Source organism: Sphaerodactylus townsendi, linkage group LG01, assembly GCF_021028975.2.
Source record: "Sphaerodactylus townsendi isolate TG3544 linkage group LG01, MPM_Stown_v2.3, whole genome shotgun sequence".
NCBI classification, from domain to species: domain Eukaryota; kingdom Metazoa; phylum Chordata; class Lepidosauria; order Squamata; family Sphaerodactylidae; genus Sphaerodactylus; species Sphaerodactylus townsendi.
The window spans coordinates 34,396,109-34,422,097 of record NC_059425.1 but is presented as its reverse complement, the minus strand read 5'-3'; the positions used below and the strand labels follow the sequence as shown (position 1 = coordinate 34,422,097).

The 25,989-nt window shown below is 44.7% G+C and overlaps 2 protein-coding genes across 3 annotated transcripts in view; both read right to left on the bottom strand.

Moving 5' to 3' along the window:
• Positions 1-243: 243 nt before the first annotated feature.
• On the bottom strand, positions 244-23,845 carry LOC125444876 (squalene synthase-like). Of its 2 annotated transcripts, XR_007246250.1 has the most exons (9): positions 23,446-23,844; positions 16,492-16,589; positions 10,511-10,694; positions 8,275-8,403; positions 4,534-4,725; positions 3,352-3,528; positions 2,190-2,342; positions 664-952; positions 244-593 (listed from the first exon to the last, which is right to left on the bottom strand). XR_007246250.1 is itself a non-coding variant. In XM_048517628.1 (8 exons), the coding sequence occupies exons 1-8, from the start codon at positions 23,551-23,553 to the stop codon at positions 731-733; spliced, it is 1,263 nt and encodes a 420-aa protein (XP_048373585.1). In that variant the 5' UTR covers positions 23,554-23,845; the 3' UTR covers positions 607-730. The 2 variants fall into 2 exon arrangements, 1 of the variants encoding a protein (XP_048373585.1); XM_048517628.1 differs by lacking the exon at positions 244-593 and having other exon boundaries at positions 607-952; positions 23,446-23,845.
• Positions 23,846-24,245: 400 nt separating this feature from the next.
• LOC125444834 (squalene synthase-like) overlaps positions 24,246-25,989 on the bottom strand; it is a 54,083-nt gene continuing 52,339 nt past the window's right edge. The window contains exon 8 of the mRNA XM_048517585.1: positions 24,246-24,296. Within this exon, the coding sequence (XP_048373542.1) occupies positions 24,276-24,296 (21 nt within the window). The 3' untranslated portion in view covers positions 24,246-24,275. The remainder of the gene's footprint in view (positions 24,297-25,989) is intronic.

The window sequence follows — 25,989 nt, the reverse complement described above, 5'->3', positions numbered from 1 at the left end:
GTGTGAGCATTATAATAATAAGATGCCCATTAACAGATGGCTGTTTATAGTCTTTGCAGTTTGTTATATGTTTCTGTTGCACCTTTGTATAATAATAGAGCACTTGCACATTCCCCCTGTGCATGGTTTTTGTATGTAATAAGTTTTATTTGCCAATGGACATAGTGTATTTTGGTATTCTATAGTTCATCACATTGCCCATATGCTATCTTACAGCATTAATTTACAGATAACCACATTAAATAAGAAGAGTGCTGTTTTATCTCACACTTTTTTTACTGTCAATATTCACAAGCAGCAAAGATGCCTCTAATAAAAAAGCAACATATATCCAAAGCGTACACCAAAACAGGCTGCAATAAAGAGAAAAATATATAAAGTAAGACTCAGAACAGACTTGTTTGTAATCAGTTCATCCAAAACAAAAGAAGGGTCCACGTTTGGAAACAGCTATGGATTAGATGCTTCAAAATCCAGAAGGTATTTCTAGGTTATGGCTTCCAAGCCCAGCTGGCTTGTAACTGAAATTGGAGTCCTGTTCCCTGCAGTCCTGCGAATCCAACAGGCCCCCAACACACACACACACACACACACACACACACACACACACACACACACACACACACACACACACACACACATACAAACGCACACACACATACAAACGCACACACAAAGAAGAGTGGGGGGAACAGTTCTCAGAAAGGGAAGCAACTACAGAGCTCCCTACTCAGTTCTCGCCCGTGTGAACGTATTCCTCTGTTGTTTTCAAGACTGTGCTCAGATACTGCCAGCTCAAGGCAGCTAACACCATGGCACACGACAAATAGATGGGGGAGTAATGCATCCGGGAGAGCAGGGAACCACTGGGCACGCTCAGGGATCGGATGGAAGCAATGATCTGTTGAGTTCTGCCGGAAGAAGGATCGGTGCTTGGGATCTTCTGGTAGATCTAATAAGAGAAGAATTCATGCGTGGTAAAAAGGTCCCCTGATCAACTAAGATACCTGTGGCCACATTTGTAAAGATGGCACCAGACTGCTAGTATACAATATTGAGTAAGGGCTACCAGTAAAATAAAGAGGCTAATGTGTTCTATTAAAAGTTCAGTCCAATACTATTCATTCATTTATGCACACCCCTGTTAATATGTTCAGAGTAGTTAATACATTTAAGTTGGCTATGAAACCTGCATCCACAAAAAAGGACGAGCTGATGGGGATTGCTAGTGTCAGTGGCTGCTGTTGGGATCGCTCACTGGGTCCTTCCTCTGCCTGCAAACATTAAATGTTAATGAAGAACATCTCCAGCCAATCACCCTTCAGCTGACATTCACCAGGACAAAAAATGTCTGTACAGGTCAGGTTTTTGAAATTCCTGGCCTCAGATAGGCCATTCAACTGGCTCTTAACTTTCTAGATCAGCTGTTCCCAACCTTTTTTCACTCGTGTACCCCTTGGAAACCTATTTCCCTAAAATTGTACCCCCCATTTTGGAAACACATGTAATTTTTTTCACGTGCCCTCGAACTCTGGTGCATACCCCGGGGGGGGGCGGTTATGTGTGTCCCAGGTTGTGAACCACTATTTTAGATTCACACTGAGTTCATTTTTGTTCTTTTTTTTTTTTGCAGCTTTTGATATGCTGCAATCTGCTAAGGAGCAGCAGTGGCGTAGTGGTTAAGAGCAGGTGTACTCTAATCTGGAGAACCAGGTTTGATTCCCCGCTCTGCCGCTTGAGCCGTGGAAGCTTATCTGGGGAATTCAGATTAACCTGCACACTCCAACACACGCCAGCTGGGTGACCTTGGGCTAGTCACAGTTCTTCTGAGTTCTCTCAGCCCCACCTACCTCACTGCGTGTTTGCTGTGAGGGGGGAAGGGAAAGGAGTTTTTCAGCACCTTTGAGTCTCCTAAAGAAGAGAAAGGGGCGATATAAATCCAACTATTCTTAATTACTGGCTTTTTAGCCAGCAGCTGGTTACCCTCTTATTCTGCCGTTTGCAGTGATTCTATTGACAGAATTGTTTGTAGCTCCTTTTAGTGTTTTATTTCACTGTATGTTTTGATTGTCGGATATTTTCTATTTTTGTATCTTTAAGTACCACATTAAGCAGCCCTAAGGGCTTCTGCAGTAGAATCGGCAGGAAGAAATCCTAAATAAAGATGGTACTTCTGCTGCTCAACTTACCTCTTCCATGTACTGGTACGTGATGGCTTTCACAGCATCCATGTTGGTGGCATCCATCATCAGGGTGATGGCTTGTCCCTTGCGGATCTTCACCACACCCCGGAAAACCTGCTTGTTGTTGTAGCAGGCTGCCAAAGTGGCAATGCCCATCACCTGTGGTGGAGGGAGGAAAGGCATCAACACAGCCCTGGGCTACAACGGGAGAATCAAGTCAGGGATGGATCTGTTCTGTGCTGACACACACCCAACCTTGCATGCAAAGAAAAAAGAGTATTCCACATCAATTTTCCATTATGAAAACAAGCGAGTCAATTATGTGTCTTACTGTGCATCATTTACTGTGCTTTTGCTGATAGTGGAAATGGAACAAGAGTGGTTTGGTGCTCAAGCCCCCACCTAGCCAGCTGCTTAGGTTCTACCAGTGCACACATTTGCAAAATCCTTAGTATTTGAAACCTGGTCCCAGTTTCTAGGCTTGTGCAGCTCAGATCAAGGTGACACTGATAGTCCACACAGCCTAGCAGACTGGTACAGAGAAGATGCAAACAAGAGGAACGGTGGACATTTTAAAAAACTGCTCAGGACTCTTTAAACTGCTGCCCACTCCAGGGCCTCAAAACAGATATGGACCACAGCCTACTCTACACAGCCTGTTCTGGGTTCTTGTCCTTGATCTTGCTTCTGCATGGCCCATGGACAGAACCCAGAAGCTATTTTTTTAATAAATTAAGTTGTATTTATCCCATGGGAGGAAAAGCAGCATGGTTCAGTTTGATCTTGGAAGGGAAGGGTCAGTACTTTGAAAGACCACCAAGGAACGCTCTGCAGAGGAAGGCGATGACAGACAGACAGACAGACAGACAGACAGACAGACAGACACACACACACACACACACACACCCCTCTGCTTCTCATTTGCCTTGAAAAGCACTTGCTGAGGTCACCGTAAGTTAGTTGCCACTTGACAGCACTTAGGCACATATTTATTACCTCCTTTTCTTGGCAAACACTCTGTTCCAAAGAGATCTGAGAAGTAAACATCCTTGATACAATAAAAATGTTGCCCCAATGGCCTCCCCTTCCTCCAATGTGATCAATGGCAGCTGGATGGTGTTGGGGGGCAGTACATCACAGCCCTCTTTTTCCAGACCATCCAACCTACCTGTGGAATTGCACAGAAATTGAACACACTCTGGTTTTTCAGCCGGGATAAGTAGATCAAGACATCCGGAACATGATGGAGCGTGTTAGTGATGAGCTCGTTCATGCACTGAACAGCCCCTTCAATATTCTCTGGCTTGGCCAAATCAGACAACTTCTTCACATACTTATTCCAAACCTAAAAACAACAGAAGGGAAGCATGTTTATTGAGGGATCTTCCACAGTTCTGAGCCAACCTTCCCATCGCAATCTATTCACCATCTCCCTAACAAACTCAGAAAAATCCACACATAATTCACAAAAAGTCAAACAGTCAAAAGCAACATTGTATTGTCAAAGGCTTTTACGGTTGGATTCAACTGGTTGTGGTGGGTTTTCCAGGCTGGGTGGCCGTGGTCTGGTAGATCTTGTTCCTAACGTTTTGCCTGCATCTGTGACTGACATCTTCAGCAGTGTATCACAGAGAGAAGTCTGTTTCAAACTGTGTCTAGTGAGAAGGGAAAGTTTAGTGGGGTATACTGTCCATGTCCCAGGGTGGGGAACCAATCGTTAAGTGATTGGGTGGAACTTGCTATGCATAGCTGTGATTGAGTGCATTATATTGTGGGTGGGTTATCAGTCCAAATCAGTATTTTAAAAATGGACTGATAACCCCACCTGCAATACAATGCACTCAACCACACCTTTGCATAACAAAAGTCTCTCTTTTGAGACTCAGGTGGTCTGGCCATGGAGATTCACGCTTTTGTAACCACATAGTTGGACTATTATAATATGCTGTACACTGCCTCTATATTTTAAAGTTTTCTAGGATACACGGTAGGGGTTTCTATTTTGTCAGGAGACTCCTAAGATTTAAAAATGTCTCACCTCTGCCCAAAAAAAGGGGGGGGAGCATGCTCATTGCAGTCAGAATATTGACTTACAAAGAAAAGGTGGCCTGTCCACATCCTCAATGGTTTATAGTCTCCTGAGGGGAAGAAGTACTCTCCCAGTCATTTCATTCCCCCTGTCTTTTGAAAACCCATGCTGTAAACACTCGAAAGACTGATATCCTACCTGGAGCTTGTTGAATTTTTTACCCTCAAAAATCTGTTTTTTCTCAACAGAATGAGCAGCATTTCACAATAACCACCTATCGAAGTGGCCTGCTTACACCCCTTCTCCCCTCCCTTCTTTTACCTCTCTGGGCCAAAATTCTCTGCCTTCCAATTGGTCCTCCAGGTAGTCTCGAATGATGTTGGTTTTCTGCAGGAAGAGGCCCACGGAGGTGGCGAGCTCCATGTCTTGTCCAACAATGGGATCTTCCAGCTTGGATACAGAGAACAGCCGCGACAAGCTGATCCACACCACCCCCAAAATATAATGGCAATACTGCAGGAGTCAAAATGTTTAGTGTGATTTAAAACAGCCATGTGCTCTTTGCCAATGCCCTTCTAAGACTGTTCACATGAATGTTAAATGATTCACGCAAGCACAGACTCAGATGCTAAGCAGCTCCACGGTTGTAAGAGCATGGTGGCTTCCTTTCTAGAGTCAATCCATCTCATGTTGAATCTTCCTCTTTTCCTGTGGCCCTCAACTTTTCCCAGTATTATCAACTTTTCAAGTGACTTGTCTTCCCATAATATGGCCAAAGTATAATAGCTTGAGTTTAGTCATTTTAGCTTCTACAGACAGTTCAGGCTTCATTTGATCTAAAAACACTAATTAGTTTTTTGGTAGTCCACAGAATCTGTAAAACTTTCCTCCAACGCCACAGTTCAAAGAAGTCAACCTTCTTGTCAGCTTTCTTCATAGTCCAACTTTCACACGTGTATGTAGTAACAAGTAGTACTACAGCATGAATTCACTTGATCATCACAGTGTGACAAATAAGTTTCCTGTTAAAGACTCATAATCAGGGGCGTAATGCCCATTGGGCAAGGTGGGCAGCTGCCCAGGGCACCATCTTGTGGGGGGCATCAAAATGCAGGGTTCGTTTTTGGGTATTCTTAGTGGTTTTCCATTTTTGGCCTGCAGGGGGCGCAGTTTTTAGGCTAGCGACACCACAATTTCAGTGTGTCATCAGGAGACTGTCCTTATGCTACCCCCCAAGTTTGGTGATGTTTCGTTCAGGGAGTCCAAAGTTATGGACTCCCAAAGGGGATGCCCCCATCCCCCATTGTTTCCAATAGGAGCTAATAGGAGATGGGGGCTACCCTTTTGAGGGTTCATAACTTTGTCCCCCCTGAACCAAACTGCACCAAACCTGGGGGATATCATTAGGGCAGTCTCCTGATGAGACCATGAAAGTTTTGAGACTGTGCCTTCAGAAATGTGCCCCCCAGCCTGCAACCTCTTTGACAGCAATTCAGAAAACTCAATGCAGAACAGAGATTCTTGGGCAAATTTCTAGGATGTTCCTGCAGGGGGTGCATTTTTGAACGTATCGGCACCAAAATTCCAGGGTATCATTTGGAGACTGTCCTGATGGGACCCCCCCCCCAAGTTTGGTGCAGTTTGGTTCAGGGGTCCAAAGATATGGACCCTCAAAAGGGTAGCCCCCATCTCCTTAGCAAAGACCCCTCAAAACTGTAGCCCCATCTCCCTGTAGCCCCATTGGAAACAATGGGGGATGGGGCACCCCCTTTGGGAGTCCATAACTTTTAACTCCTTGAGCCAAACCTTACCAAACTTGGGGGGTAGCATAAGGACAGTCTCCTGATGATACTCTGAAATTTTGGTGCCGATATGTCTAAAAATGCACCCCCTGCAGGCACCAATGTCCTGGTGCAAAAACATTTTTGGTCGCGGTGGGGTTGCTGCCGGGGGGGGGGGGGCATCCAACTCAGATTTTGCCCAGGGCTCCAGTTTGCCTCGTTACACCCCTGCTCATAATTCCTAAAGGGTGTGTGTAGGCTCTGTGGAAAGGAGTTCTGTGTGGAAAATGAGCAGCCTTGAATCTGCTGAGGTAACTTGACTGGAAAAAGGAGAATCAAGTCTCCCTGCAGGGTCTGTTTAATTTACCTGTGAGCCAGTTTTACTTTATATATTGAAGTCATCCACACATAATACTTCGCTTATTAAATACTTCTTTGTTCATTTTTATCTGTCTTACCCCTGTCGAGTCAAATGTCCAAGGAAAGGAGATCTCTATGTACCTCACATATAAGTACAGCCTTGGTCTAGCAGGTTTCCAAACAAGAGAACCTCTGGGAGCACATAGCTTACCCGCTATTAATCCATCAGATCCACTTTTCAGTCCCTTTTTACCTGATTGTGGGCAGTTGGGGAGTAAAGAACCTACAAGAGTGACCAGAGCAGGCACTCTTCAAACCAGAAGGGCAGGCAGTTGCTTCAGAGCCTCCTCCAACCCCACCTCATAGTTGCCATAGTGTTCCTAAAGATGTGGGGTTGGAAAATGGATCTTATGAGCAACAGGAGATTCAGCAGATGACAGGGCTGACCATGGAGCCAATCAAACTGCAGCACATGAAAAGTCAGTTGCACCCTTTCAGGCTTGTATCTACGGAAAGTAGAGCCTAGAGTTCAGCCTTGCTAGGTCCAGCTTTATACTGCTTGCCCTGTCTTCAGTCACATGGACTTCTGAGGCACAGCCAGCAGTATAAAGTTGGACCCAGCCAGGCCAAGCCCTAAGTTCAATGCCTGGCCTAGCTTTAAATTGCAGGCTCTGACTCCACAGGTTGAAGCTGAACCCAGTCAGACCAACCCCAGCATTGAAGCACTGCCTCTGAAGTCACATGTGTCAGGATGGATCCTGTCAGCAGGAGTGGGAGGGTTGACTTTACAGCACCAACTTGCAGATGCCCGGGGCCTCCCTGCTTCCTCTCTTCACAGGGGTCCCCGGACACAAGGTCTTATCGGCAGGGAAGTGTGGTCGGTTCCCAGGACTGGTTTCGATTTGAAGTGTAAAGTGGGGAGAGCATCTGGCGTGGGGTGGAAGGGGAACCAAAAGATGTAGGGGGCAGATCTGAGCTGAGGCTCAGATCTCTCTTTTCTTATGTACCTTACGCTTCACGGGAATAAACAGCTTCAGAATGATCCAGCAGTCTTTGTCATTTCCAGACCCCGAAGGTCTGACAACATGGACTTCAGTGGCAGAGCCAATAATGTAACCTGAGCCTGCCCTTCAAAGCTTGGCTCAGCCTGGCCAGCTCCAGCCTTAAACTGCAGACTTCAGAACAAGCCAACAACTTAAAGCTGAATCCAGCCAGTGCAAGCCCAGCCTGGAGTTTGGGGCAGGGAAGAAAATTATACATTGGGCCCTATTCTCACTCTCTCTTCAAGTACCCTTGCCTGGGTAGATAACCTGCGCCTCTGCCTCTCATCTCCCAATGCTGTGGGTGCAGGCTGGTGCCCAGGGCAAATGCTCTGTCTACCCCAGGGGTAGGGAACCTGCGGCTCTCCAGATGTTCAGGAACTACAATTCCCATCAGCCCCAGCCAGCATGGCCAATTGGCCATGCTGACAGGAGAGCTGATAAATTCCTGAACATCTGAGCCACTGGAGACCCCAGGGAGTAGGGAACCTGCGGCTCTCAGGGTGTTCAGGAACTACAATTCCCATCAGCCCCAGCCAGCATGGCCAATTGGCCCATGCTGACGGGGAGCTGATGGAGATGGACCCTAATTTATCGGAAAACCTACCACTGATCTATCGAAGATATATCTCTGCACCCTTTTATCTTACAGGGCAAAGTAAATATAGCCCTATCATGCTGTGGGTCCATGCCATTAAAAAAATTAAAATTTTACTTACTACATGCTAAAAATTCAACAGCTACTTACATAGCCAGTCTTCTATGAGCATCACCAGCGTATTTACTGAAGCCACACATTACAAGAGTTCCACCCTCCAACCAGCCTGCAAATTTCCCAAGGGGAATTCTCAGCCTCTCCTGATCCACTCCAGTTCACTCACCCTGTTCCAATCCTGCTTGGAATCCACTTTCTTTTCCAGAAACTCAACCATCCCAAGGCTCATTTTGCGGCAAACTTCGACAGTGAAATCCTGATAGACCTTTGGCAAGTTCCGAAACTCTGAGGAGATCTAAGGCAGAAATTGCAAGAAAGAGACAAGCAGTACATTAGTAGGTAACTATTGTGACAGTTCCCTCAACTACTGCCAAAACCACACCAATCATGATACATGAAGGGTTATTCTCTTGCCCCACTGCTGCTTACTTGAACTTTTTATTATAAAGACTAGGCTTTCGGGCTTTTTTTGTATTTTTTGGCGTTTTTTCACATTTTGGCTTGCAGGGGGAGCATTTTTAAAGCTAGTGGCACCAAAATTTCAGGGTCTCATCCGGAGACTGTGGGGGCCACCATCCCCATTGTTTTCAATGGGAGCTAACAGGAGATGAGGGCTATCCCTTAGAGGGTCCATAACATTGAACCAAACTTCACCAAATTCAGGTGGTATCATCAGGACAGTCTCCCCTGACAGGAACCCCATGAAATTTGCCCAGATTCTCTGCTCTGCAGTGCCTTGGCTGCATTGTAACCAATGGGGAATTTCTGAGTGTGTAAGCAGGCTACACATTTTTCAAGGTAGAGGCATCAGACTTTCAAGGTGGATCCAGGAGGCCCTCCTGGTAATAGCATCCGGGCTTAGTGAACTTTGCTTCTGGGGGTTCAATTTTATGGGCCCCGCAAAGGCTTATTTTGTTTCCCCGTTCCTACACATGAAGCCTGCTGGCTGAGTTCTCTCAGAACTCTCTCAACCCTCCCCACCATTGCCCCCAGAAGCAAAGTTCACAAGAAGTCACTGCTGCTTACTTGAACTTATTAAGACTTTGAAAACATACAGAAGTCAAACAAAAAGAGTGAGAGAACACAAGAAGTACAAGAGAGGGCTCCCAATTTCATCTGCACCAAGCATAAACACACTTAAAAGTTTTATGACTTGCTCTCTAGTTATAACTGTAAAAATAATTCTTTATTATTACTAATGAAACTTCACACTTTTATCTATTATATCTATTTTCGGAGGGGGGGGGGGTCTTCAGATCCACAAAGTATCAATTCATTTTTCCCTATTTCATGCAAAAAGTCTATCACAGTTTTCTAGTTATCCAAGTTTCCGCCTCATCTGCCCAACCAAATCTCCCTCCTCTTTTTCAGAGGAAGTCTTCTCAGAGCAAATGGAGAAAGGGTTCTCTGTCTCCATACCAAGCTCTGTAATTTCAAGGTGTTTGGTCTTCCTAAATGTTTTTCCAGACTTTCTGGGGGGAAAGGCTGAGCAGGCCGAATCTGGGTCTTCCCTGCCACATGGATCATGGGAAGCTGATTGGCAGGGCCATTTAAGTGGCAAAATCTCCATGTCAGCTAGGCTGCCTGCTGCATGGCATTTCTGTCCCAAGGAAGAGAGGTCGGTGAACTCATTGCATCCTGCAGAATTCACTGCTTGAAATGGCCTGAAAGGCAAATTTGATAACCACCTGTCAGAGTTTGCTGACCTGATAAAAGCTGTGGCAGAGTCCAAACATATCCCATGGAGACAGCATCCATTCACTGGGCTGGGTGGGAAATGTTAGTGGACGACATGGTAGCGCTACCACTTCACGAAGCTTCGTTGCTTCCAGTGGGCCCATAGGGGGGAAAAGTCAAGACTGTAAGCTTACAGTTCTGATGGTGTTGATTGTCCTGCCTGCAAAGCCTTGAAAAGAAACCAGGAAGCGGCTTGCTTCTGGTCTGCTTCAGAATGACTTGTCCTTAACCTCTTGTTACTAGGCAAACCATGGGGGGGAGCGGGCGCCTCTGATTTAGAAGCATGTGCTCCTACCCAGCCCACCAATCTTGCAGGGCGGCCTAGCAGTGCAGTGCCAAAGTGGGGTGCCCTAAAGGGATTAAGGAAGAGTCAATACTCTAGCTTGGAAAAGCTAGTTCCCATCTCCAGCCTTGGTCTACATGCTTCCTCGAAACAAAGGACATGCTGATGTCACTTCATCAAGAAGTTCCTGCCAGCAATACTAATCTTATTTTTCTAATCATTGACTAACTTCTGTGCCAGAAAGAATCTTCTATGGAACATAATGAGCAATAAACTCATGGTTTGGATACAGAATGAATGTTGATTATGTTTTTGGAATTCACATCACCAATCTGCTGCAGTAAAGAATCCAATGAGTGACCTGGACAGATAAACTGCTCACCATTGGGAAGTCCTCCAGTACCTGCCTGTACCTGTCCTTACTCTCAGTGAATTTCCAGTCTGGCTGGTACAGGAAGGAGTGGAAATTCTGTAACATGGAGATTTTGGTTTCTAGGCTGATGGTCATGTCGTCCTCAACCGTGTCCAGAGCTCGGATAACCAAGTAGAAGATGCACACCACATTGCTATGAGGAGTGAAAGAGGGAGTTTTATTATTTGCATGACTATCTGGGAAGAACATTTGGGCCTGCCTTTTGAAGACTGCCACATTTCCCAACCAAACCTTCTGAATTTTCTTGTCATTAGCATACTGACAGGGCCACAAGGACAATAGTTTATGTTGACATTAATTTTTCAAGGCCTAAATGGCAGTGTCCAGGATGCCTCAAAAAAGTTATCCTCCTGTGTAAGATCCTGAGAGAATCACATGAGGCCTTGCTCAGATGTATTTATCTACTACCTACTATTTTATCCTGATCTTCCTCCAAAGAGCTCAAAACAGCTCAGAACGGCACACAGTTCCTCCCCGCTTTCATTCTGCCTTAATAGGAAAACTGTAAGGTAGGCTACACTGAAAGAGTAAAAGGTCCAAGGACATCCAGTCAGCTTTATGGAAAAATTGAAATTAACTCAGGTCTCCCCAGTTTCTAAGGTCATGAAATCAGACCAAGGTTTGGGCCCCATTGTTTCACATTTCATTTCTCTTCCTGTAGGTATTTAGATCTGATAACACAAAAAACATGGAAGGTGTGACATACCCTCTGCCCTCCAGTGCCCTGAGATTTTTCCCTCCAAAACTTTAACCACCTGTCCTTTCAGGCTCTGAGAAGCCCTATATATATCTTCACTAAAATGCATGTGGCTTTTTAATTGATAAAAAGATGAACTGGAATAAATTTATTTACAAAAATACTAAAGATGTATTGTGAAAGGCTTTCATGGCTGGAATCACTGGGGTGTTGTGTGGTTTCCAGGCTGTATGGCCATGTTCAAGTAGCATTTTCTCCTGACGTTTCACCTGCTTCTAGAGCACGACCATACACCCGGAAACCAAACAACACCCTGATACTAAAGATGTTTTGCAAAGTAAAAATAACACAGACTAAACTAGGCTGACCAGACGTCCCACTTTTGGCGGGACAGTCCCGCCTTAAAACAATTTGTCCCGCGTCCCGCGGGTTTTTTCCAAGGGTCCAGATTTTTGAAAGGCTGCCGCATTGACCTTCTGGTATGAGCAGAGTCAGTGCAACAGCCTTTCCAGCACACACAGCCGCAGGAATGCGCCCTTCTGGGAAGCTTCTGACGCCCTGTGACAGAGCGAGGAAATGGCAGTGCCCCGACCGTCAATGCTTACTGGCCTTCTGGGGCACTCCTGTTTCCCGCCCTGTCACAGGGCGGGTAACGGGAGCACCCCAAAAGGCAGTGTGCTCCTGCGGCTGTGCAACCGCCCGCCTACCTGCCTGTCCTGGTTCACAAAGGTGACCATCTGGTCACCTTAGACTAAACAAGTTTATCAGGTATCATATAGAAGATAAGATGGCGCTGAAAGCTTTGGTAGTGTTTCTAGATAGCTCAGTTGTTCAGGCTTTTGTTAGTGATTTCAAGTTATTATTAGTTCAGGTATTTCCAGTAAATGTTTTACTTTCTCAATACTTCAAAAATAACAGTTGTTTTAAAGTCGTAACAGATATTGTTTCACAGATCTTTCTCTTTTCCTCTCTGAAGAGAGTTCTCTATTTACCCTGAGGTAAAAGGTACTTTAGCAGATTTGCTTCACACCATCTAAGAGCAATCTGTCCTCAAATATGTATAAAGCTGGACCTAGCAAGGCTGAACTCTAGACGCATAGGATTTCTCTTTTCTGATGCCCTTCAGAATAAATCCACTCCTTTCCCAATATATACCATTGACCTATGAGCCTTCCTTCCTTATTTTCATTCAGTGTATTTCCCCAGAGTTGAAACAGCGACCTGTTTGATTTTTAGGGTACCAACACTAAATTAGCAACTCAGAACAGACCACCCTGGCCTTATCCCAACTGAAAATTAAATCTAGATAAAACCAAGTTTCAAAATAAACTGCACCTTTTCATTGAGGTTTCAACCTCCCCACTTCAGAATGTTTCCAGCGAAGGTATCTATGTCTATCTTGGATTTTAAAAATGTTACAATCCCCACAATCACGAGATCGGCTCTGTGGATCTATCCTGATTGGCTGTCGTGCCATTTTGTGGTGGGACTTTTTTTTTGTGTGAAAAACTGTGCTCATGTTAGGATGTAAGCATGTACGCACAGTATCCCCGCCAGTGGTGGGATCCAAAAATTTTAGTAACAGGTTCCCATGGTGGTGGGATTCAAACTGTGGCATAGCGCCAATGGGGCTGGGTGGGGCACGATGAGGGCATGGCTGGGCATTCTGGGGGCGGGGCATTCCTGGGCAGGGCTGTAGCAAGGATGCAGCTGCTGCGCCGGTCCTTGGGCGAGAAACGAATGCATGCAGGCACTGGCTGCCATGCATGCCGGTGCACCTCCTGCTAGACTGCTTCAAGTTCTGTGCGCTGCTGCTGAGCGGAGGGGCATAACTAAGGCAAAAATCACATGACAAAATCACCAATTAGTAACCTCGTCTCGGCACACACAAATAATTAGTAACCTACTCTCGGGAACCTGTGAGAACCTGCTGGATCCCTCCTCTGATCCCCGCCCATGCATCTTTCTTCTGATTGACTATTGCGCTGTCGCGAGATCTGTACTGCGGAGTCTCATTACCGTGTTGTTTCCCAATTTTAAAACTATTTCCTATTAAACTATTAAAACTATTGGCCATGTTGGCACATTGGCACGTTGAACGCATTCTCACAAGGTTCCTGTTCTCCCATGCCCACGTTAAAGCGGTTTGATTCTTGTTTCCTTGCGCACACATTTCAAAAAAAAAAAGAAAGTGAAAAAAAGGCTGTGCATGCATTGCGTACAGTCTGCCACGCTCTGATTGGCTGGAAAGCATTTGCATCACTCTCTACGGTGGGAAATTTGAAACCACATTAGACTCCTGAACCACTCCACCAATCTGGATTGGAGATGTGTGTTTTTTAAAGGTACATATTCAAGCAGGTTCAGGGAAAACATGTGATTGGGGGGAGCACCAGAATCAGGATGAATCTGTGTTCGGTGGTTCAGCTGTGGGGAGTTTGGCATGAAATCTGGATATTTCGGATGAGTATCTCGGGATTAATCGGCAGTGGGGATATTGCCCCTGTTGCCTGATTTGTCCTCTCACAAAGAGAAAGTTTTTAGATGCTTAGAGGACAGAGCAAGACACTACACAACTGCCTCTTGGCTTTCTCTGCTTCCCACTGACTCTCAGTCTTCACAGCGCAGACTGAAATTCGGGTTGTCTGTGGGAGTTAAGTTAACTCCATTGTTTGCGGAACCTTTGCTCTGGTTAACTCAATTGATACTGCTTCGTTGAATACACATACTAGAAGTCGCGGCCCGGATCGCGCAGAAGATTTCCAGTTGAGGAGTTTGCTGAGGCCGGTGCAGTTTGTACCGCCGGATCTAATTCACTCCAGCTTAGCCATGGCTGTGACCATCTAAGAAAATTTACTGTGAAGAAGCTTGCCTACTCCTTTCCTTTCGTCAAAACCAGCGACTCTTCGCACCAGCTTCCATTCAGCTACTCCCGTTTGCGCACGTCATTCAGAAAAATTTTCCCACTTATGAATGGACTGAGCATGATAAGTACTGATTACATGATAAGTACTGTGAGTTTTTTTATATTAGCATGTATGTGTATATATATTTAGTATTGATCACTATAAATAGTATTTACTTCACTTCCTTGAGTTTTTTGGCAAGTTTTTGTTTGGGGGAGAGGCTCCCTGACTTGTGTTTATTATTTTTGGATTCCCTTACTTGCCTTTCATTTGCTATTACTCACAGTGACCCACCAGATGCCTTTAAGAGCTCACATGCAGGATGTGAAAGCAATGGCCTTCTGCTGCTGCTGCTCCCGAGCACCTGGTCTGCTAAGGCATTTGCAATCTCAGATCAAAGAGGATCAAGATTGGTAGCCATAGATCGACTTCTCCTCCATAAATCTGTCCAAGCCCCTTTTAAAGCTATTCAGATTAGTGGCCATCACCACCTACTGTGGCAGCATATTCCAAACACCAATCACATGTTGCATGAAGAAGTGTTTCCTTTTATTAGTCCTAATTCTTCCCCCCAGCATTTTCAATGTATGCCCCCTGGTTCTAGTATTGTGAGAGTATTGTGAGAGTACTGTCAGATTCAGTATCTCTGCATGCAAACAAGTGACAACTACAAATGTAGTTACATTTGCCTTCAGAAAGGGAAATTTCTCAAAGATGAGGGGGATAGTGCGCTGGAAGCTGAAAGGGAAAATCAAGAGAGTCAAAACTGTCCAAGATGCTTGGAGGTTATTTAAAAACACAGTCATAAAAGCTCAGCTGGAATGTGTTCCGCAGGTTAGGAAAGGCAGCACGCAGTCCAAAAGAAAGCCACCATGGTTAACAAGAGAGGTTGAGGAAATTATCAGAAAAAAGAAAATGTCTTTTAGAAAATGGAAATCCAGTTTTACTGATGAAGAATATGAGAGGGAACCGAAATGGTGGCAAAAGAGAAGCAAGTTAGCTGTAAGGGAGGCAAAAAAGGATTATGAGGAACGCATGGCTGCAAACATCAAGACCAGCAACAAACAGTTCTTCAAGTATATCAAAAGTAGGAAGCCAGCTAGGGAAGCAGTAGGCCCATTAGATGACAAAGGAACAAAAGATGACAGGGAGATTGCAGAGAAGCTGAATGAATTCTTTGCATCATGGGAAATGTAGTTCCCACCAGGTCCTTTGCAGCCTGGAAGGGAACACAGGCAGGCGTGTTTTCTAGCCTGCTCAGTTTGCTAAAAGTAGAGGTGTGGAAATGCAGGGAGAGGGGCACTTTCTTGAGGTGGGAAAAAAAGCCAGAGTGCGCACTGGGTGCACTCTGGCCCAGCTACGTCTCTGCAAGAGACTCTTATCTGGTGAACTGGATTTGCTTCCCTTCTCCTACACATGAAACCTGCTGGGTAATCTTGGGCTAGTTCTTCAGAACTTTCTTAGCCCCAGCTGCCACAAATGGTATCTATTGTGAGGAGAAAATGCAAAAAGAAGTTTGCAAGCTGTCTTGATACTCCTTACAGGCGAGAAAGATGAAGTATAAATCCAAACTCTTTTCTTCTTCATTTTTTTACACAATTTAGTAGTTCCGGACCACTGCAACATCCATAGGACACAGATCCCATGGGGGAAATCACCACTTGTTACCAAATTTAAAATTCTGTTTTGAAACTGCTCATCTAATGTGGATAATGGAGTGGGTGACTTTAAAAAATAGTAGAATCTTGGATCTGGAAGGACATGACAGGCAGGACATTTGGTTGGAATGCATATCTGTGGTTTGACAAGGGGAAACTACCCAAGGTTTTTCCAATCACTATGTTAGAAAGAATCTTCTATAGATATGGTTGAAATGTAAAAGATTTGTATCAGGTGTAACTCTTCTGTGGTTGTCTCCAACTGAAGCTTTTGCTAGATAAGAAGGGAATATGCAAGAAAAAATGGCCTACATACAGAGAAATGTTGAATTTCTATGATGATAAAGATGAACAAACCTATGAATGATTTAAAAGATAGTGCTAAAAATTTCATTGCCTCATAAGGTAAGAATAAAGTTCAGGAAAGAGAGAGAACAAAAAATACAACCCTTTAAAAATGCAACTTTTTTTAAAAAAAATCTCTGATGGAGAGACTGGGAAAGAGTAACTTTCTTTCTAAACAATTTGAAGTACCCTTCTAGTCAGAGCAACGCAAGTAATTTAACCCCACCTGCTGCTTTGTTGACTCTTTCCTTTTCACATTAAACTTTGGAAAAGCACAGCTATAAAGAGTTTTGTTGCTCTCATTCAACTTCCCCCTCAACTCACCGCAACTCTCCATCAAGGCTTTGGATGACGGCGGCGAAACTCCGGCTGGTCTGATTGAGGTGCTTGAAGCAAGTGCGGAGGCCGTCACTGAGTGAGTTCTACAGGAAGAGAAAGGACAGAGACTATGGTCCATCATGCACAACATGTTTGCTGCATGGTGGGGGTGAATGTTCATCACACCAAGATTTCTTGTACAGATATATTTCTTCAAGCCCCACATTCACTTTTTGTTTTCTCTACAGCAAGTGAGACTACTTCTAGCCCAATTTTAATTTTGCTTCATTGCCAGAGCAGACAGATTTGCCAGTGAGCACAGCTTTGCCCCAGATATCTTCCCTCTGTTCACAGCCAGCCTTCCCAGTGCTTCCCACTGCTATCTATGCCTTCCCACTTGCCCCCCGTCATGTTGCTGGCTGCTTCAAGTGAAAGAAAAGCTTACTCACCCTCTGCATTGATATATCAGTATCACGACATAATAAGAGAGAGCGCTTGGAAATAACAAACATCTCAATCCTCCAGCAGCAACAGCAGGGAGTGGGGAGGGGGAGAGAGTATTGGCTCAAAGACATGGTCCCCTTCTTTAGTAGTTTGTGATTTAGGGAATTGCTTTGGTCTTTCATTTGGGGGAAGGATTATTTTTGGAACAGGAGTATCAATAAAAGAGCAGTTTAGGAACTAAGACAGCAATATTGACTACCAAATGTAATGAGACCTGTGCCTTCAACATCTATGAATTCAAGAATAAGTTGATGGGCGGAGTTAAGAGAACCATCTTTGGAGAGCTCTCTGCAGATAAACTCCATACCCATGAGAGTGCCTCCTCACATGTAAACAGAAAAACATGAGGAGAGTCCTCTGTCAGCCCACTGTGCAGAAAGGAGCCCCAAGGTAAATGTTCCGTGCATAATAGGCCTAGGATTGAGTGGCCAGGAAGTGAAATGGGAGTGCGGGGGTGGGGAGGTCAGCTGAAAGAGGTTACACCCTGCCCCTTCAAGCACAGCCTCCCTTTGGCCAAGGACATGCATGAAGAACCAAAGTCACTGCAGCATCTGTAGCTTTTAGCATCAGGGCTGCCACTGCACGGAGGAGAAAGTTCAAGAGTGCCAGGTTGGCCCTTCCGTTGCCATGATTCCCCACAAGATACCAAGGAAGTGAGGGAGGATGATCCTTGGCAGACACCCCTCCAAGCCACCCAAGCAAAGAAGCACATACACTCACTGTTCCTTCCCTGTGCCCTATTAGGCACACCTTCTAGGTAGCAAATGAAAGGGGGGAGAAAACACCCTAAGCACAGCAATTTAACCCTATGCGACCCAAGGCTTTAGGGCAGTGGTGGCGAACCTATGGCACGAGTGCCAGAGGTGGCACTCAGAGCCCTCTCTGTGGGCACATGCGCACAGAGTTTGTCATTTGGGGGGAAATTGCCCCCCCCCCCACACATCTAGGCTGGCCTAGGCCACTGGACTTGATGTGCGTGCACCTCAGTGAGCAGGGAGGACTTGGCTGGCGGGCCTGGTGCCTGGTGCTGGTGGGCCTGGTGCTGGGGAGCAGCTCCAGGTGGCTGCTGCCCGGGGGGGAGGGGGCAGCAGAGGCAGCAGAGATGCTAGAGAGGCACAGAGCAGCGCATGTGGGACTTCCTGGAGGCTACAGCAGGCTGGCCCCTGCTCTAGGGGGTTATTCAGGTTAAATTGCTGCATTGGCACTTTGCGATAAATAAGTGGGTTTTGGGTTGCAATTTGGGCACTCGATCTCGAAAAGGTTCGCTATCACTGCTTTAGGGTAATAAACATCAGTAGCATAGTGCCCAGGGGACAGGGGGCATCTTGCACCGAACATGCACCAGTGTGTGGCCGTGGGGGCAGCGTTCCAGGGCGTGGGGGCAGCGGGGGCATGGCAGGGGCACAGGGCACACACATGCCCCAGGCGCAGTTCCCCCTTGCTATGACTCTGATAATCATACAGAGTGTTAAAGTTTCCCATCCATAGGCACTAGGACCTGAGCCTCTATCCTTGTGCATGCTTTCCTGGGAACAGCTTCCTTTAAAATAACCCAGAATGTAAAGCTGCTTTCCATCGCTCATGCAGGAAAGGAAGTGTTTACCTGTTTGCATGCAAGTTAAGTTTCCCTAATTTCGAGGAGTTCACGCACTCATGTTTATTGTCAAGTACGCCCTGCTAATTCAGTGATCATAAGAAGTTGGGGGTTGCCAACTGCCTAGAACAGGAGGAAGTCCCTAAATAGTGGCTTGGGGTGTACTTCACATTTGATCCTGTTTACTAGCTATGCTGTGAAAGTGAGGGATCCTAACTGCTGTGCCTCTGGACTGTTCAATAACAAGACTTGGTATTCAGTTGATTTCTTTATTATTAAACAGTACCAGCACCTCCACACCCCAAGCCACATTTTCCAACCCTCCACTCACTCCACCCAAATGGGCCGCCCCAAACTCCATGTGGGGTTTGGGGGCAGGGCCAGTCAGGTTAGCCCTGTGGGCCAGCTGCACCCAATAGGGCACAGTTGGGAGGGGTGCAACATCGAGGGTGAGCCCCAGCTCTTGGGTTAGTGAGAAGACCATACTAAGCCAAATGGATCAAAAGTGTGACTTAATATTATCTCTTTTTTCAGGAACTCAGGGCAACTTTCAAAGTGTTTTCCCCACAAACATTCCAGTGAGATAAGACCAATGTATTTCATGGCTGACTGGGGATTTGAATCCAAATTTTATTCTGTGACACTGACCCGTCCCACACTAGCATTCTGGTTCATGACAGGGGGGAAATTGCAATTGATGTTACTTCTCTTTTTCACCCCCTGACCAAAGGGAAATGGATGGGTTTTCTGCACGTCCTTGCTTAGTTCTGAAATGAACATTTTGGGACTGTGACTAGTTTCAGATGCCATTACAAAGGGAAAATGACATCTACCCAACCATCTGCTCTTTAAACAAAATAAATCCACTGGCTGTTTCTGTCTCTCCAGTTGATCAGGAGAACAAGAATACAGTACAAGATTGTGTACTGTCATGCCCCCAGAGAAGCTCTTACTGTTTTCTTAGTAAGTCTCAGTTGTCCCTATAGTTACAATGGGTTTAGTTCCTTTTGTATAGTGTTCTAAGGGAGGGAATTTTATTTAGACCCTGTCCCTTTAAGAAATCCCCCTAGAGACAGTCTTCCTTTCATTACCCAGTAATGCCCCAGTTTAGTTAATTTAGTCCAAGGTGCCGGCGGAGTTGGAAGGCTGCAATATCTCTTGCGTCTAAGGTGTATAAAGAGCATTAAGTTTATGGTGTTACAGAAAGTAGAGTCCAGATAGAGGCTACTGAAGGAACAAAGAGAAAGCACAAACAAAGTGGACTTTCTTGGAAGAAGTCAAGAAAGAATCAAAGTCTCAAGCTTCAAGTTGTTCCAGTCAAGCAAGTACTTTATTTTAGTCAGACCCTGGGAGGAGTTAGGGTCTCAATTCTTCTATGCAATAAAACCTCTCTCTTTTTTAAACTGTTACACCTTGCTTGTGAGTCTCCCAACCAGTTCTGACCGAGTACAGGGCACCTAAGATATTTTGCTTGGGGAACAAAACATGTACTATACTGAGGATTCAACTTTACAAAGCAATCACATTTCCAACTTCACCCTTAGTCTAGGGATCATGGGTCCAGTATCCAGTTCTTTTTTTACCTACTAACCCACAATTCCTTTGCGCCTTTGAAAACCTTTTTCAAGGTCAAATTAATCCCATACCACAAAGAATACACTTCTATACACACAAGGCAGTAAGTCCTATTGAATTCACTGGGACTTACTTCCAACTGTACATATTTAAAACTGCGAGGCCAGTCAGGTAACAGGCTCAGATCTTTCGTAGAACATCGTGCATACAAGACTAAAGCCTTGACTAATACACTAACCATGCAGATCTTAAGTACATTTGTACCCAGGTACCAAACCTATTTCACCATCTGTTGTTGTTCTAAAAGTTTGTAATGGGTAACTACATTGAATGCAGTCCTGGATTTATGCCAGAGAACGTTTAGGTTAGATAAGGGCATACACCATATAAGTGGTAGGGCGGAAGTGAAATACACTCATTTTTTGGCACACAGATGTACAAAATGTTCTCAGCACTGAACTCAAGAGGAATTGGTTCTGCCAACTGGCAGTTGAAGCTAGTTAGTTAGGGATGGGTCTGCAAGTTAGTGTCTGCGACATCATAAATTCAGTTTTGCCCTCCCCTCTTCTCAAAGCAGTTTTTCAACTTTAAAAAAACCCCTGCCTAGTATTTTTTAAAGACATGGACGAAACTTGGAAGAGCATAAACACAGAAAAAGTGCTTTCAGCAATAAAAAGGGAAAGGTAAAGAGAATATTCAACAGTGAATCAGTGTTTGAGCTGCAGACAAGGAAGTTGCCATCAGTTGGCGTGATGATCAACAGAAAGTTTTTGTGTAACCCATGCCATTTTTGTATGTTTTGGTTTTGTTGGATCTTAGGGCCCAGGGGATAAAAGCTCACTGAGCATGTGCAGTTGGTAAGCATGCTTACTTATTACCAGCTGCACGAGCCCCACCCTCCTCAATTGATCTGGCCTGCAGCAGGAGAAGGAAGGCCTACAGCTTAATTGAGGGAATGACTTATTTTTCTACAGGCCCAAATTGAGTGTTCTGGATCAAACTGATCCATTGCTATTACAAAATATACAAAATTTTAAACCAATTTCACTAAGTTGCTAACTTGCAATATCAATATGCCACAGAATGGTGCTGTCCCTGTTCGGGCGCCATTTTTTTCCTTCTGTAACCTACTTATCCTTGGCCACATCAATCTCCATTGGAGACTTAGGAAATAATATATGGCAGCACCCTGTGGCTTAACAAGCAAATATGAAATTGCTTGAACAAATTAACAAACTTTTAATCTTAACACAACTTTCGTCATTTAAGGATAAATAATAGTGAATATATAGTGAGTATATATATACAGCACAACTCAACTGTACAAAATCTTCAGTGCTGTTTTAAGAAAAGGCACTCAGAACAGTTACCACCACTAACAGTGTCCAGTAATAAAGTCCAAACTATTGTGGGAATGGACCAGAATGTCTAAAAATTGTATTTGATCAAGGAATATTAAGTTTGTATGAACCAAAGATTTCTAAGAATCAAAATAGGGTTTCTGTATAGAGACAAGCAGGACTGGATGTTAGCAGATGGTCAAACTGCATGTTAGAAGCTTGTCAGTGATTATGCAGGCAAGCAAAAATAAATATCTTTAAGATCTTGTCACTAAAGGTTAATACGTGACAGAACACATATACATTTATAACTTTGTTTTTGTTAGAACCAGCTATAGGGGATAGCTACATGAATAAACAGAATCATAAAAGAAATCAGAGGTTAGAATATAAATGAATGTGATTGGGTAACTGGAAAAAGTTTTTATATGTATGTTAAATGAACACAGAAATGATAATGAGAGATTCATATTTACTGGTATTTTACTATAATTCTATTGTATTAGAATTGAATGGTATAATTGTTAAAATCATGTTTTAATCTGACCGAACTGTGACCATCACCTGCAAATAAAATCCTTTTTGCTTTCAAGAATGTCGGCTTCCTGCGCCTCATTAAGTTGCTGAGCTGAAATCACTTATTGTTACCCGAGCAGCTTAGCCCAGTGGCACAACTAGGCAGAAGGGCATTCAGTATTATTAGCACCAATGGGGCGGGGCGGGGCACGGCGGGGGCGTGGCTGGGCACTCAGTGAGGACATTCCTGGGCGGGGCTGTAGCAAGGACGCAGCTGCTGCGCCGGTCCTTGGGCAGGAAACAAATGCACGCAGGCACAGGCTGCCACGCACGCTGATGCACCTCCTGCTAGACTGCTTCAAGTTCTGCGCGCTACTGCTGAGAGGAGGGGCGTAACTAAGGCAAAAATCACGTGGCAAAATCACCAATTAGTAACCCCCTCTTGGCACACACAAATAATTAGTAACCTACTCTCGGGAACCTGTGAGAACCTGCTGGATCTCACCTGTGGGTACACTGCCTTGAGATGCCACTGTATGGGAAGATAGAATGGAAATGATTTAATAAAGTATTTAATTAATTATTCACCAAATGCTGTTTTTCTTGCTTTTTTTGGTTGCAAGTTCTTTAATTTCAGCATGTTTCTGACCTTTGGTGGTAGACAGTAGTTGTTTCACACACATTATGTAAAAGCCTCAGGGGCTAATTCAGCCATGAAGGTAACTGTGATCTTGGGCCTGTTATTAATTTATTTCACTGATTGTGATAAAGATAAAGACAATTGGGAAAGATAATAGAACAGCCCCTATCCATATGACATTGTGTTCCATGGAGGAACCAATATACCTTATTATGGAATTTTTTTAAAGGGGTCTTCATCCTGCCAAAAAATTTTTTATTGTGAACTGAAAGCTCTAGTACCTACTCCCAGGTGTGCAGGAAACACACTGCAATTAACTCGGCAAGAAATTAGAATAAGAACATAACAAGCATAATAGAATTACTTTAAGAATTGGTTAGCAGTGTTGGGCTGGAGCAAAATCCAAAGGCAAACTTCCCAATTAGGTTCTCCCTCTTCTCCCCAGTTGGATTCATCAGCTTCCGACCTGATTTTAATAAGTTCTAGAACACTTCGGAGCTTCCATAACTTGTTGTGTGGCTTAAGTTTCCATTAATACAAAGGTATTACGTGCCTTAGATATGCAAACCCAAACTTGGGAACCCTCTCTTGCCTTTGAAATCACCTCTCTTCTTTTTCATCCTTGCCAGTTTTACCAGTGATAACACTGGTAAGAACAGAAGGGGAGAAAAGAAGTGGGAGGAAAATCTGTATGCCCAAAAAGGCTTGTTGTTGTTGTTGGGAGGAAAATCTGGCCCTTCATTTAGCAGCTGCCCCCCCCCCCCTCCATTTCAAGGAGATGCATCACTCACCTGGTCCACTTTGGGCATCACTGCCTTATAGCCTCCCATTTTGAACTTCACAAGGTTGTAGAGCTCCACCGGATGGCCCAGCCATTCCTTCAGCAGCTCCATTGGCATCCAGTCTCACCTCGTGATGGGGGTTTTAATAGTTAATACACACCTTCACAGGCATACCTAGCCCTTGCCTGTTTCCTCTAGTCTCTCTCCAGCTCCTTCTCTCTCCGATTTCCTGTTTTGCTCACCACTTATTCCCTTCTTCTCACTTTCTCTCCCCCTGGAGATGTGTTTGATAAGGAGCTCTGCAACTGTATGCGTGGCTCGCAAAGAAATGACATAAAAGTGGAGATTGCACAAAATAGTTTGATTTCTTAAGGGGGAGGAAGTGTAGAGTAACACAATGTATTGTGTATGGTGCCAAAAAGCTAACCCAGCAGGTCAAATTGCTAATAAATTCATGAGGAAAAGGGCCCATGGCACCACCAAGCGGCACAAGATATCTCTAACGCCAGTAGATCTAATCTGTCTACCCAAACAATTTGTAGAAAGCAACTGTAACCTCAGCTTGTGGGTTCTGTGGGGCAGTACTTGGAATGAGTTGCAACAACAATTTTTAAACAACAAAATGGTTTACTTTTCTTTACAATTAACACTTTTAAAACATCAACATTTAACGTTACAATTCAAGGTCCTGTTCAGGTTGCATTTCAAGTCCTTCTATTTACAGTCTACTGATATTGCCAAGTCCAAATTCTTCTTTGCTGGTGGTTGGTTTTGAAGACTCCAAGGGCTTGATGAACAGGTTGCAACATGATGAAGGTTTCCAGGAGAACTCTCACCCATTACAACCACACAAGAAAACCCTGAAACAATAAACTCCAACATTTACAACATAGCAAAACAACAACTACCTTCCCAGTAGTTCCCAACAATATTGAAATTACCTTAACAAGGTGTTAAGGGCTTATAGAAATCAAGGTCCAAGTCTGGTAGCCTTGCTTCTTCTGCAAAAGAGCTCTTGCAGCCTCTCTGCTGCTCCGAGTCTCCACCCCCTTACTGGGTCAACCCATTCTGGGCCAACCCATTCTGGGCATGGGGGTTACACAACCACCCCAGAGATTCCCCACTCTTCCACATGAAGCTTGCTGAGTGACTAGTCCCAGTCTCTCAAAACTCTCAGCCCCACCTACCTCTCAAGGTGTCTGTTGTGGGGTGAGGGGGGGGAAGGCAGAAGAGAAGGTGATCATAAGCCCCTTGAGACTCCTTAAAAGTAGACAAAAGCAGGACATAAACACCAGCTCTTCTCCTTCATTCTGATTCTGTGCTTTGTTGTTAATCTGCTCCTTTGGTCATTAGTCTAGAGTAGGTTATTCCTTGGCTAATTGGGTTAATTCATTTCGTTGATACTGATGTTTGTTTATGTTCCCTACAATAGTGAAACATGCCATAATTTATAGAATTAACTGTACAAGAAGAGTTTGGATTTATACCCCACCTTTCTCTCCTATAAGGAGTCTCAAGGCAGCATACAAACTCCTTCCCTTCCTCTCCTCACAACAGACACCTTGTAAGGTAGGTAGGGCTGAGAGAACTCCGAAGAACTGTGACTAGGCCAAGGTCACCCAGCAGGAATGTAGGAGTGGAGAAACAAATCTGGTTCACCAGATAAGAGTCCGCTGCTGATGTGGAGTGGGGACTCAAACCCCATTCTTCAGATTAGTGACCACCTGCTCTTAACCACTACACCACACTGGCTCTCTTTAAAAGAAAGCTGCTATTTAAAAGGAAATAGATACATTTGTGGAAGATGGATCTGTGAGCCAGGGAATATGCATTCACTCATTTTATTCCTTTATTTATACTGTACACTCTGCAAATAAAAAAGAAGACCAAAGTGGTTTCTACAAAAATTATCTATGATAAAACCAATTAAAAATACAGAACTGGGGCAGTTCAGTCCAGATTTGGGGGGTGGGGAGAACTCTGCAGTGGTCAGGGATAGCCTGGGGGAGGCAGTACCACACCCCCTACAATGGAGGCGGCACTGCAACCATCAGGGAGGAAAAACCTTCGGACCTTTTGAGAAAGCTCCAGTAGAACAGCCATGAGTTTCCATGCATAAGTCAGAGGGCTGTGCTGGGGCATTCCCAAGTTAAAAAGCTGCTGGAAGCTGACAGAAGTTGACTTCACCATCAGGAATGCCCCCAGACTGTCCCCTGCCGTGCAGCCTCTGAGCAGTGGACTCTTCTAGGTTTGAGCACTGCACAGCTCCGTGATGCCCGCCCCCCTGCACATTTGCACTGAAATTTTTAAAAACGTCTGCTTACCCCCACCACAGCCTCGCCCTTCTGAATTTATGTGCCCCCTCTACCTCCAACCATTCAGTGTCAAGCCAAAACCTCTGCTATTTTGCCAGGAATTATTAAATATAGTACTGTAGTTGGTGGAGGTTAGGTCTGAGCCTGGCATCCCTTGCTGATTACAACTTTAACTTGTGATGATTTTTGAATTATTTTATACCGATCTATGCTTTTCATGAAAGGTCAGTGTGTCTGT